The sequence below is a fragment of the Humulus lupulus genome, chromosome 8, assembly GCF_963169125.1.
Source record: "Humulus lupulus chromosome 8, drHumLupu1.1, whole genome shotgun sequence".
Taxonomy (NCBI): Eukaryota; Viridiplantae; Streptophyta; class Magnoliopsida; order Rosales; family Cannabaceae; genus Humulus; species Humulus lupulus.
The window spans coordinates 23,573,101-23,585,808 of NC_084800.1; the positions used below are offsets into that span (position 1 = coordinate 23,573,101).

The following is a 12,708-nucleotide window of genomic DNA, read 5'->3' on the forward strand; positions in this document are numbered from 1 at the left end:
ACTCAATTTAATTTAACATTTAGTTTCAATAAAACACATTTTTACCTCAAATTAAACAACAATAATTCAATTAATTAACTACAACATTTTACAACAAAATCACTATAAAAACACACAAAAATGTATAAAATTAAAATAAACCTAATAAATTCAAAATTACTCAAAAACTTAATAAATCAATTAAAAACTCAAGAATTAAGCAACAATTTGCACATAAAAAGTAGTAAAATAACTCTATTTGGTAGAGTTATCAACGATCATACAATGGTCATAGTTCGGGGGACAAAAATGTTATTTATTTTATTTTTTTTAGTTACTTTGTATTTATATATATATAATTATTTAATTATTTTTTTAGTTATTTTTCAAAAATGATATTATTAAAATAAATTATTTTTACCAACTACTCATTTATTTTTTAACTCTTTAATATATATATTAGCAAATTTAGACATATTGTGGAACAATGAGGTCAGGCATTTAGGCTTAAAAATATATACGAAAAAGAGTATAAAAACAGGCGTTCAAATTTATTTTATTTTATCTTTTTTCATTTTGAATGAATACATTATTGAATAGGATAGGAAATGATGGAACATATATATAATAATTACAATGCGGGCTAAGCTACATAAATAAAAATAAAAATGGATCAACCGTGAAGACAAGAAGCAGGCTTGACAACCCCAGTGGTAGATCCATGAGCATTGTTGCAACTCGACTTGATACTCTTTAATGGTTTCTCGGGTTTCAATCGAATTTCTTTGAAGTTAATATTAGTGCAAGGCGCTGATTTGCTGCAATTCAGATTCAAAGCTATTTCTGACGACGCTGTCCCAACCACATTTGAGTAAGTCACGTTGTCTATATGAACTGCAGTCGGCTGCATATATATATATATATATATATTTATTCATCAATTAAAATATATGTATTTATGTAAACCACAATATAATGAAATTTTATTAAATATATATCACATATATATATTTATATATTACCAAGTCTGGGCAGCCATGTGGATCAAAACAGTAGTGCTGGTCAATTACGATTGGATTTTGCACGTGATGGAAGTTTAGATCGTTAAACGTAACGTGTTGGACAATTCCTTTTCCAACCTGACCAAATTCACAATACAAATTAATCATTAGTGTAGAAATAAATAAATAAGAATATCAATATATATATATATGGAAAGTGCTGAACAATATTTGTGGTGTTGGAAACCATATTAATACCGATAAAGATTTTACATAACAATTTAATACTTTAATAAAGTGCATTTGTATTAGTGTGAATTAGGATCTAATCAATGAATATTCATGTGATATTATTTAAGTAAAAATAATAAAATTGGACATCAAAATTGAACGTACCTGATATGTTTTAATGCGAACCCCATTGGTTGTGCCAAAGAAATGAACACGATGCACATCTATGTTGTGTACATCAGCTACGCTTCCTCCTATGCCCAAACTTCCAATGCTATAAATATATATATATATACATGTCACAACATTTAATATGTAAATTAGCCAATAATGATAATAGAAACACAATGATAAATCTTTAAAAATAAACAAATAAAGAATTACTGACCTTATACCATGACCAGGGCCGCAAAATAAGTTTCTGACATGAATATAGGAAGACTTATCACCAATTGATATACAATCATCACCTGATTTAATTTAATGATTAATTAGTGATCCATATATATATATATATATATATTTGACTTGAGAGAAATAATTAAGTTGATTTTATATATAAATATGTATATGTACATATATACCAGCTTTGACAATTGAGTGGACGACAGAGACATTAGTAGATGCTTCAATGTGAAAGCCATCAGTGTTGGGACTTAGAGCAGGAGAGTTTATATACATGGTGTCAATTTCAACATTTTGACTATTCCACACAATTACATGAACCTGTGGACTATTAATCACGTGTATGTTTAGAAGTTTAACCCTTGTACAATATACCAACTTCAATGCCTGCAAATATACACAAAACATTTATATAGATCGGTTCCTTTCCTTTCACATAACTTTGGACAATAGAATAATACAAGTTTATATTAAAACAAATCTTATATTATAATTTAAAAGCGTTTTTTAAATAATGAAAAAATATGTATTCAAATATATATATTCACAATGTAATAATCCATATAATTTTTTTATTTGTTTTGTAATGTGCTTATTAGTGTACCGTAGGCCTTCTGCCGTAACAGCCCTGTCAAATTAAACAAAATTGGGATTAGAAGATCATACAATCAAAACAAAAGATTAAGTAGAAAGAATTATGAGAAAAAAGCTTATGTATAAAACAATATACCTTTAATTGAGGATGACGAGCACAAGAGGCATCCCACCAGCCTTTACCACGTCCATCAATAGTGGCAGTGCCACTTAGGGTGAGACCATCAACTTTCTCAAATAATATCAGACTATCAATACTTCCTTTCCATTCATTAGGACCATTGGGTGCTACAATCCCTCCGTCTAGCTGCAAATATAACAAAAATAAACCCCCCGCATTTATGTATATACTTTAGATTTTGTATGATATTAGATCATTAATCAGAAAAATCAGAGCTTTGTTTATGATATGTACCTGTACAAAGATATTAAGGGGCTTGCATGGGCCAGAAAAGATGATGGAATGGACAAGAAATGTATGGCCTGATGGAACCAACAAGGTAGAATTCTCAGCCACTGAAGCGCATGTATCATTCCATGCCTTTGAAAATGCCTACATTATTTTTACAAACCAACTAGTTAAAATACAATATATTATAATATATACATAAAAAAAAATGTGATATTGAAGAAAAGGCTGTTATTGCTTGTTTATATAAATACCGAGCTGTCGTCTGTAACGCCATTGCCAGCAGCTCCGTAGTTCAAAATATTTGCTACACTTGAAGCTGCCATAGTGTAGTTTGGTATTGTGCAAACTAGGGTCACTATGTATATAATACCAAATAGATCCTGTTCATCAGAAAATATAGTAAAATGTAAGATATCAATTGTTTTCAATGAGGAAATTTTTTTAGAGAAAACTTGTAGAAAATATGTAGTAATATTGTTTTGTTTACCATGTATTTTGCTTACTGCAGGCACAATTAATGGCTGAACAAAACTGAAAAAGAGGAGTGATCATTCGAAATGTTAAAAACAAATTGTATCGATGATTAGTGAATGGAGCATGCATGCATGAAAGTGGCTTTTTATGCTAGTTTTCTCTGCTCCATTATATGGAAAGAGATCCAAAATTCAATTTTCTTTGGTAACTCTTCGAAACGAAGCTGGACGTGAATTGTCACACATTTCTTTCCTTTTTTATATAATTTTTAATCGATTTAAAAAAATATGTCCTGATTTTGCTACTAAGAGTAATAATTAACATGATATCCAAAATTACTGTATTATCAATTACATCTCTAAAAAGGAAACAAGAAAACTGGATATGTATTCCTTTTAACTTATTGCCCTTTTCGATATAATTGATTGTATACAATTCAATGAATTTGGCACCGGCTCTCACCGTGACATAGTATAAGGCCTTGCAATGTATACATATTCACATCCCATCAAGCCTAGTAGTAAGCAATCCTCCAAATGTAACCAAAATATTCCATATCGGTAATCTAAAAACATACAGATACCACCCATATTAACCCACTAAGAACATACAGATACCACCCATATTAACCCACTCACCTACCTAATTAGTAGAATTAACTAAAATATAAATATGAACATATATAATTTTTCAAAGGCAAGAAAATAAATAAAAATTGGACCTCAGCTTAGCTTAATTATTGAAATTTTGTGTAATATGACCTTAGTTTATATATGTAACATTATAATATTGTATAATATCGAATATTATGAAGAAAAACAGGTAGTGAAAAATAAGCTATGTAATGTACTAAGGGTTGTTTTTTCCTCTAGTGGTATAAAGTTTGTTGACGATCTGAGATCCATACTCAGATTCGTAATTTTTTTGAAATGATTATTAACATAGTTTTATTAGGAGAAAGTACAATAAAAAAGGGCCATAATAAATGCAAATAAAATAGCATAAAGAGAAATAGGAGAATCAAAAACCCAAAGTTCTCTGCTTGCTGCTAATAATCTATAGAGAAATAAGAATCAAAGGAGGGGGGAGGAAGATCATCATCACCATCATCAACTTAAACCATTCTAGTCTCCTCTTCTGTTTTATATATTCTACATTCAACAACTTGAAACAAATCTATGATAACTAGCTGCCACCAAAATCAATATCCTGCCAATACACTCAATTAGTCGCAGGCTTCCTTCTTTAAATGAACCCAATCATACTTGCACTGCACAACATAAAAGTGAAGGTATTAGCATCTGTACAGACTTCTTATGGTAAAAGATTTTACTATTATTCTATAATGTACAATAACTAAGGTATTAGCAACTGTGCAAAACATAAAGAAAATTATGAAATATTACTGGCAAAGAAGTCTTACTGTATGTAGAAGTATCAATTTGCTCAGGAAGCTCTTTTATATCCACCTCAAACCTGGATTGGACCTGAAAGGAGATATAAAAAAATTAAATTATTAACAGAACAGTAAAGAATCAAAATAGTCATCCTTGTCATGGAAAGCAAAATTAATCACCTGATTAAGAACTTCAGAGTCAGAAGCAGATGACACAAATGTAATTGCAAGCCCCTTGGTGCCGAACCTGCCAGCTCTGCCCACCTAAAAGAATGCAAAGAAAGCCCAATATTAATACTACCCAAGTATTATGCTTTCAAAACTATCAAAACAAATACATATATATCAAACTAATACCCTGTGTAGGTATGTGTCAGCAGAATCTGGCATATCATAGTTAATAACAATATTAACGCGCTCAATGTCAATCCCTCTTCCAACTAAATCAGTTGCTACAAGAATTCGGGAGTGTCCCTCCTTGAAACCCTTGTACCGCTTCAACCTGAAATTGATGAAACAGTGTGAAGCCTGATGATTACCATTATCTAGCAAAGGAAAAATAAACTAGAGAGAATAAATTTAAAATAAAGAAGTTCTAGCTCCCCATTAAAGTAGAAGCAAAACTTGGAAATGCAACCAAAAACATTAAGATCGTTCCAACAATCATAAAAGTTACAAGTAGAAGATTGTTATACGACCTGACTAATTGAGTGAAGGTAAAAATATAATTTACCTCTCTTCCTGAGACATTCCAGAATGGATACAGATAGATGGGAAGTTACTATCAGCAAGTAGCTTGTTCAACTCAGCAGCTCTGCTAACACTTTTAACAAAAATAACAACTTGATTGAAATCCAAAGCATCTAGGAGATCAGTCAACTTGCGATTTTTCTCCGTTTCCATCAATTTAATGTAGTGCTGAAAAAAAATTAAGTGGAAGGTTCAATGAGCACAAAAAGAGAAACAAATATTCTTCAAGCAGTAAATTCGACATTCAAAAACAAATCAATGCACCTGTACAAGACCATGAAGGGTTAATTTGGCCTCATCATCTACATAGATTTCCATGGGCTGAAACAAATAACATAACAAAATAAATCAAAACATCTTGAAATTCAGACTGAAAATAATAAAAAATAAAGGACAACATTACTGAAAGTTACATAAACAAAGAAACTTGAGAGCGAATATATCAATCTTTTCTATTCAATGTATAGCATTTCCAGAGCTTTAAAATGGCCAGCTTCACAATTAGTCAGTAGTCGCACAAAAGAACCAAAAGTTCCTATGGTAAAGACCTTCACTACATCCTAAGAGGAACCTCGAGTGTTGAATAAAGCTTAATTATAGACCATAAAATAAAAGATAATTATTTTTTTTTTTAAATCTGGTTAAACTTGGCACATGCTTATGATTGCATATAAGATAATTAAAATGTAAATATATACATAATTGACACAATATGTTATATTTTTGTATCCATAAGAACAATCTTGATATTACATCTTGCATAAATTTCTTGCAGACAGGGCGAATCTCTTTGCTTAGTGTTGCCGAAAACATCATCACTTGCTTATCGTGAGGAGTCATCTTAAAAATCTCTTGAACGTCTCTCCTCATATCTAAAAGACATACATAAGCAAATGGGAAAATAGATTAAAAAGAAAAACAAAATAATAGTTCAAATTTGGGAACATTAAAAAAAATCATGTCTTGAAAATCAGTACGACTAAACTAGGAAAACTTACCAAGAGATTCAAGCATCTTATCACATTCATCAAGAATGAAATGCCTCACGTTCTTTAGTCCAAGATCCTTATCTCTAGCTAGAGCCAATATTCTCCCAGGTGTTCCAACAACAATATGAGGGCATTCATTTTTTAGCAGATCCTTGTGAACCTTGACATTGACACCGCCATAGAATACAGCAACCTTTAAGTCAGGCAAATAAGTGCTGAACCTCTCGAATTCATGACAGATCTGTGAAAATTCAGAGATATGTAAATATCAAAAAATAAGTCATCTAACCAGAATAGTACATGTAATAAGAATGATACAAGACCTATAGACCTGCATGCATAAAACGTCATCATAAAAAATTAGAGATTGCAGAAAAGGATAAAGCATACCTGGTAAGCTAATTCTCTTGTGTGGCAGAGAACAAGAGCAGCAACCTGACCAGCAACTGGTTCTATTTGTTGAAGAGTTGAAAGAACAAAAACAGCAGTTTTCCCCATCCCAGATTTTGCTTGACAAATGACATCCATTCCTAAGATAGCTTGAGGGATGCACTCATGTTGCACTGATGAAGAAGCAAACAAAATCGTACCGGACGAAACCTCAGTAAGTATAAATGATCTTCGAGATCCTTTTAATGGAAAGGTTTACCAAACCAGTTTTCCTGGCAGAATCATGAATATGGAAGTAGTGATGATTACCTGAACACAAAAGTTAATATAGAAATATTAAGAATCAGAGCAATACAAAATGACATTATTTACTTCAAAGAAACTATTCGAAGAAGCAATCAGGGGAGAAGAATGTAAATCTAGAACATTGATATCTAGGAATCAGCATGCCACTAGACCATATGCCTATCCTATGTCAATACTCGCATACAAAACACATTAAAATGAGAGTGAGTTCGGTAGAAGGGAAAAGCAGAAGAAATGAGAGGAATGAAAAATTATTCGATGAATTGGTTTTTGGTTAGGTAGTTGTTTGGTAAAATAAAAAGGATGCAGCAAAATATTTTACAACCTCCAATTTTAACCAATTTCCAATCCCTTCAAATTATAGATACTTTAATGATTTTCGTGGTTGAACGGTCAATCTAAAATAATACCTTTCAAAACATCTATTCAGAAATGCAAGAATGAACAATACCTAGAATCATACTTCCATGTCAAGAATATTATTGAATTTAGATATAAAATGACAAAGAGTTAAACTTAAAAATATGCACACGCCCATGTGTATATATAGATTCGAGACATATATAAAATGAAACCAAAGATTAAAAAATTGCCTTCGGAAGGATGTTCGAATCCCGAATCTACAATCGCTCGTAGAAGCTCCGGTTTCAACAGGAAGTCTCTGAAACCCGAACTGTGGATACCAACATAGCCCCTGCACCACAAAATAACAAATTTCCGAATAAGAGTTGGCATTTCAAAAGTATTAGCAATACTAATACATTATGACAGTAAAAAACCCTAGTCTATTATACTAAATAATACATCCATAGAAAATACGCAAAATCGATTCAAAGGGTGAAACCAAAAAAAGCTTACTTCTTGACAGATTCGCCAGACGGCTTAGCGGAGACGGAGTTGGGGGCATTCTGGTCTTCCTCTTCGTAGTCAACGAGCTCTTCTTCGTAACCATCGTTGTCTTTGACTTCACCCATCTTACAAGAACAAAAGAAAACAAATCAAGTTCTAGGGTTAGGGTTAGGGATTTCAACAAAACTGCGACTCTAAAGAAGTGAAGCCAGTAAAGATAACTACAACTTTATCAATTACCTGTGAACTAGGAGAGAAGAAGGGAAGAACTTCTGCGAGTTTGAGCTTCTCTGTGAAAAAAACAACAAAAATAACAACAACAAAAAAACCCTAAAATCTGAGAGGGAGAGGAGAAAGGCTCGGGATAAACCCTGGATCTGACTTTGGACCGAGAGGAAGATAAAAGGAGAGTAAACAAAGTAGGGCACAGTGTATATATAGTGGGTGGGTGTTGGAATTATGAAAAGACGAAAATAATATATATTTTCTATTTTTTTATCTATTTAGAAAAACTAAATTGTAATTTTATAGTTCTTTAAAATTATATAACTACATATCTTCTTAAGAAAATCTATATCTTTCCCATTATAATAATAATAATATTTTTAATTATTAAAGAATAATTTTCAATTATTGATTTAAAGTTATATTTAAAAAATAGCTTTTACAAACAAAAACTAATCTTTTTATACATAAAATTAAAAAGGTAATTAATAAAATAATTTAAGCTATTTAGGATTTTTGTCCCCGAACTATGATTTACACATTATCATACCTTTGATTTTTTAGAGTTGTTAAAAATTTACTCGAACTATTCAAAGTGTTGTAAAGTGGGACTTTCGTTCAATTTTGTCTAATGTAACTAATGACATGCTGGTATGGCTCCCTACTTCTGTGTCTTGGACACGTCAGCGCCACATGTGTAATTTAAAATAAATCATATTTTATTTTAAATTTATTTTTAAATTAAATTTTATTAAAAAAATTTAATTTTCTACTATTTGATTTAATTTAAATTATTTTTAGTGTAATAATTTATTTTAAATTTATTAATTTTTAATAAAAAAAAGTTTTTTAATATTTTTAAAATACACATGTGGCGTTGACGTGGCCAAGACACATCAGTAAGAAAATGGTCACGCTAGCATATCGTTAGTTATATTGGATCAAATTAGACGAAAATCTCACTGTACAATACTACCAATAATTTGGAGAAATTTTTAACAGCTCAAAAAAATTAAGGGGCATGATGATGTATATGTCATAATTCGAGATACAAAAATCATAAATATCCATTAATTTAAATAGTGAATTAGTGTGTTCTTTTAGTTTAAATCTTTTTGTAAAAAAAAAAAAACTTTTGGCATGTTTTAAGAGTTACACATTTATTCAACTAGTTACGTTGATACTCAAAAAAAATTATATCAATATCCCCAACTAAATTAACTCTTTGTTTTTTTGACAAACTAAATTAACTCTATTTTAAAAATAAAAAGAACTCATTTTTATTTATTTAATACAAAAAAATTATCAATGGATTGTTTTGTTACTTTATATAATTTTTAATATTAGCGGTATTATATTTCTCCTTACAAATATTGTAAGTTTAAATCTTTCTCCTACTATAAAATATATAATTTTAATATTAATTTATAACTTTTTAAAAATAAATAAATATCTAATTATGATATTTTTTAACAAAAAAGTGCTTTAACTTTTGGGATATAAATATAGGGGAATTCTTCTGTAGGAGATTCACTTTAAATCCTATCGGTAGGGCTCTCAGTGTTCTCGACCTGTGAATAGTTATCGACGCGATTTTTTTTATGACCATGTGTATTGTAGCTATTTAGAACATCCTGCAAATTTTCAGAAAATTCTGAATAGTTTATAATACTGAAAACTAAGTTCACGCGTGACTAATTTTTTTTATGCGTGTGGAAAGTAACATGTTTGAACCTAGTTTTTGGTACTGTAACTATTCGGAATTTTCTGAAAATTTGCAAGATACTCTAAATAGCTACAATATATACGGTCATAAAAAAAAAATTGCGCTGAAAACTATTCACGGGTCGAAAAACACTGAGAGCCCCACCAATAAAGTTTAAAGTGAAGCCCCTATAAATATAACTTTTCATATACTATTTGAGAGTTTCATAATTTCTAAATGGGTTTATATATTTTTTAAAAATTAGATTTATAGTGATTTTACACAATTATTTATTTGGATTATATTTTTAAATATTAACTTTTAGATCCCATATTCTGAAAAAAGAAATCAAAATAATCCTTGAACCCAATTTTGGTTCAAAAAAACTTTTAATATGATCAAAGTGCTTTTTATTTTATTTAAATATTGAAATTTAAATTATCCTTATTAAATTTTAAAATAAAAAAATTTAATTAAAAAATGTAAATTTTAATTTAAAATAAAATAAAAATATATATTAAACAGTTAAAACATAAATATGATTTTAACAAAATTAAAATTAACTTAAATCTATCCAAACCACATTTCTCTCGCAAACAATTCAAACGATACACGATAAAAACATATATATATATTAGATATAAACAACGTGTTGCTTAGTTTTATTTATAGAATTTATTAAATTTATATTAATGTCATATAAATTTTGAAATAAATATCCTATTTTAATTAAATAATTTATTTATTTTTGTTTAAGTTTATGTTTGTTCTAGTTTTTTAATTTGGAAGTAACAATAAGATATTATATATTATATATTTAACGTAATATTATATATTATACGTTGATTTTAAATTTAAGTTTCTTGCTAGTTTTAAAAAAAAAACAATTTGTTGCTAATTCACAATAAATTATATTGTATGTTTAATATGATATTATTCTATTAAGTGAATTTAAGTTTAAGTTTAATTAAATTTTATTTAAGTTATGAAACGTATGATTTTATTATTTTTAAATAATTATTATTGTAAAATATCTCAAATATATCATATTTTAATTTGTATAATTATTTATTATTTTGAAATAATTATTATTGTAAAATATCTGAAAAATATCTTATTTTAATGTGTTTGATTATTTATTATTTTTAAGTAATTATCATTGTAAATATCTAAAAAATATCCTATTTAAATTTTTTAATTATTTATTTTATTTTATTTAAGTTTAAGTGTTTACAAACTACCGTTAAATATAAGAATATTATGTTAAATATAAAAATATTCCATTAAAGTTAACATTAAAAAAATAAAAAACCGTTAAAACCAAGAATTTCCGTTATCTACACACTTATTATATAGGAGAGATATTTCTTAGCTTTCTTCTTAGACTCAATCAAGATGAACAAAACTCAAAATTAAACAAATATATACATTTATGCCTAAAAATATAATAACAAATCTCATATATAATATGTTTTATACCTTTATTACATTTGAGATTCAAAATCATAACAAATTATTCCAAATTCACATCTTTAAAAAAAAAAATCAGCTCAAATGGGTACAAAAAACCTATTAAATATTAATAAATACAAAAAAAAAAATAGATTTTGCATTAACTATGCTACCTAGTCAATTGTTGATAACTCTTGAATAAATAGTTATTTTGATGCTTTTAAACTTGTAAATGTAGCATTAGGAATAGTGATGTTTGCTTATTGTTGTTATTTTTAGTTAATTTCTTTTCCTTTTTGTGTTGTTATAAATTTATTGTGTCTTTTTAGTTTTTAAGAGCTAAAAGTAGGAAAATGATGAGTTTATGCATGAACTATCTAAGGAGAAAGAGGAAAAGTAATTTGGTTTCTAAATTGTTTTGTTTGTGCTTAAATTCCAAATTTCGCTGTAGCAGATAGAATTTTGCTCAAGCATTTATATCAAGATCCAAGTGGGGATTTTCAACTTGTGAAGATTTGTCACTTGACATCTCATTAATTGAGTTGGCAAAGAGTGATGAGGTAGCGAAATCAAAGGCATTATATTGTATTTTGAGCATTTTCAAGAGAGGTTCACTTGTAAGAAGGATGAGGGGCAATTTTGTCCTTGACTTTGAAAGATGGATACCCTAGCATCATTAAAAGATAAGGCCGGCCACCATTTGAAAGGGGAGCTGACATTGTAGAGAGGGAGACGAAAACTGAATAAAAATAAGAAGAAGAAGAAGAAGAAAAAATTCCAAACTTGAATATGAGAATGAAAGGAAGAAAAGGAAGAGGAGAAATACGAGATTATTGATCCATTGTCTTTGGTTTGTTTTCTCCTCTTTAATCTCATTTAAGTTTGTAATTTATTTAGCTTTTTTTATTTAAATACTCATGGGCGGTTTTGATTTTGGATTTGTACTCTTGAATTTAGTCATTAACTAGATCATTTGAGACTTGAATTATTAATGAACTCTATGTCTTTAGTTTTAAATTTATAGCACTTTATTTTAGCAAAAATATTCATTGTTCATTCAAGTGTGCCTAATGATTAATTCTTGTTGTTGTTTGGCCATCAATGGCAAGATGTTAAGTTATATTTGTGGCTAGAAAGTTTGAATATAATGGATGAACTTGAATGACATAAGAAGATAATTTTTGTAGGTTATGTTTAGTGAATAGCATAAGAATGTGTTATGTAACGTCCTAGTTACCCCAGAACAGTTACGGTGAACGTGAACCAGAAATTTGACTCGCTACCCGAGTCATTTGGTTAAAAACGTGCTCTAAGTGTTATTAACAGGCTAAGGTGGAAAACCAATAAAATGTAAATGATATATTTTATTAAGTATATAAACTGCTCATGAGCTCATCAAAACATTTACAAGTTATTTATACTATAAAATGGTCACTACTGTTTTCAAATTTACAACCCCGCCGACCTCAGAGGCAAAAATAGGGTAAACCCCCTAGTTCCTCTGAGAACTCCTTAGCCGTAGTGGTCAAGCGGCCGCATATGTACACGTC

At 29.1% G+C, this 12,708-nt stretch overlaps 2 protein-coding genes across 3 annotated transcripts; both read right to left on the reverse strand.

Moving 5' to 3' along the window:
• Positions 1-513: 513 nt before the first annotated feature.
• On the reverse strand, positions 514-3,970 carry LOC133796378 (probable polygalacturonase At1g80170). Its single transcript, XM_062233865.1, has 10 exons — positions 3,110-3,970; positions 2,874-3,002; positions 2,626-2,763; positions 2,347-2,517; positions 2,221-2,244; positions 1,796-2,003; positions 1,600-1,681; positions 1,377-1,485; positions 1,002-1,118; positions 514-883 (listed from the first exon to the last, which is right to left on the reverse strand). The coding sequence occupies exons 1-10, from the start codon at positions 3,110-3,112 to the stop codon at positions 653-655; spliced, it is 1,212 nt and encodes a 403-aa protein (XP_062089849.1). The 5' UTR covers positions 3,113-3,970; the 3' UTR covers positions 514-652.
• A 144-nt stretch (positions 3,971-4,114) lies between these two features.
• LOC133796377 (DEAD-box ATP-dependent RNA helicase 15-like) lies at positions 4,115-8,193 on the reverse strand. 2 transcript variants are annotated; one of them, XM_062233862.1, is made up of 12 exons: positions 8,017-8,193; positions 7,786-7,901; positions 7,521-7,621; positions 6,622-6,794; positions 6,241-6,472; positions 5,996-6,114; positions 5,507-5,563; positions 5,226-5,410; positions 4,850-4,994; positions 4,673-4,756; positions 4,520-4,583; positions 4,115-4,366 (listed from the first exon to the last, which is right to left on the reverse strand). In XM_062233862.1, the coding sequence occupies exons 2-12, from the start codon at positions 7,899-7,901 to the stop codon at positions 4,356-4,358; spliced, it is 1,287 nt and encodes a 428-aa protein (XP_062089846.1). In that variant the 5' UTR covers positions 8,017-8,193; the 3' UTR covers positions 4,115-4,355. The 2 variants fall into 2 exon arrangements, with proteins under 2 accessions (XP_062089846.1, XP_062089848.1); XM_062233864.1 differs by lacking the exons at positions 7,786-7,901; positions 8,017-8,193 and having other exon boundaries at positions 6,622-6,930.
• Positions 8,194-12,708: the final 4,515 nt, after the last annotated feature.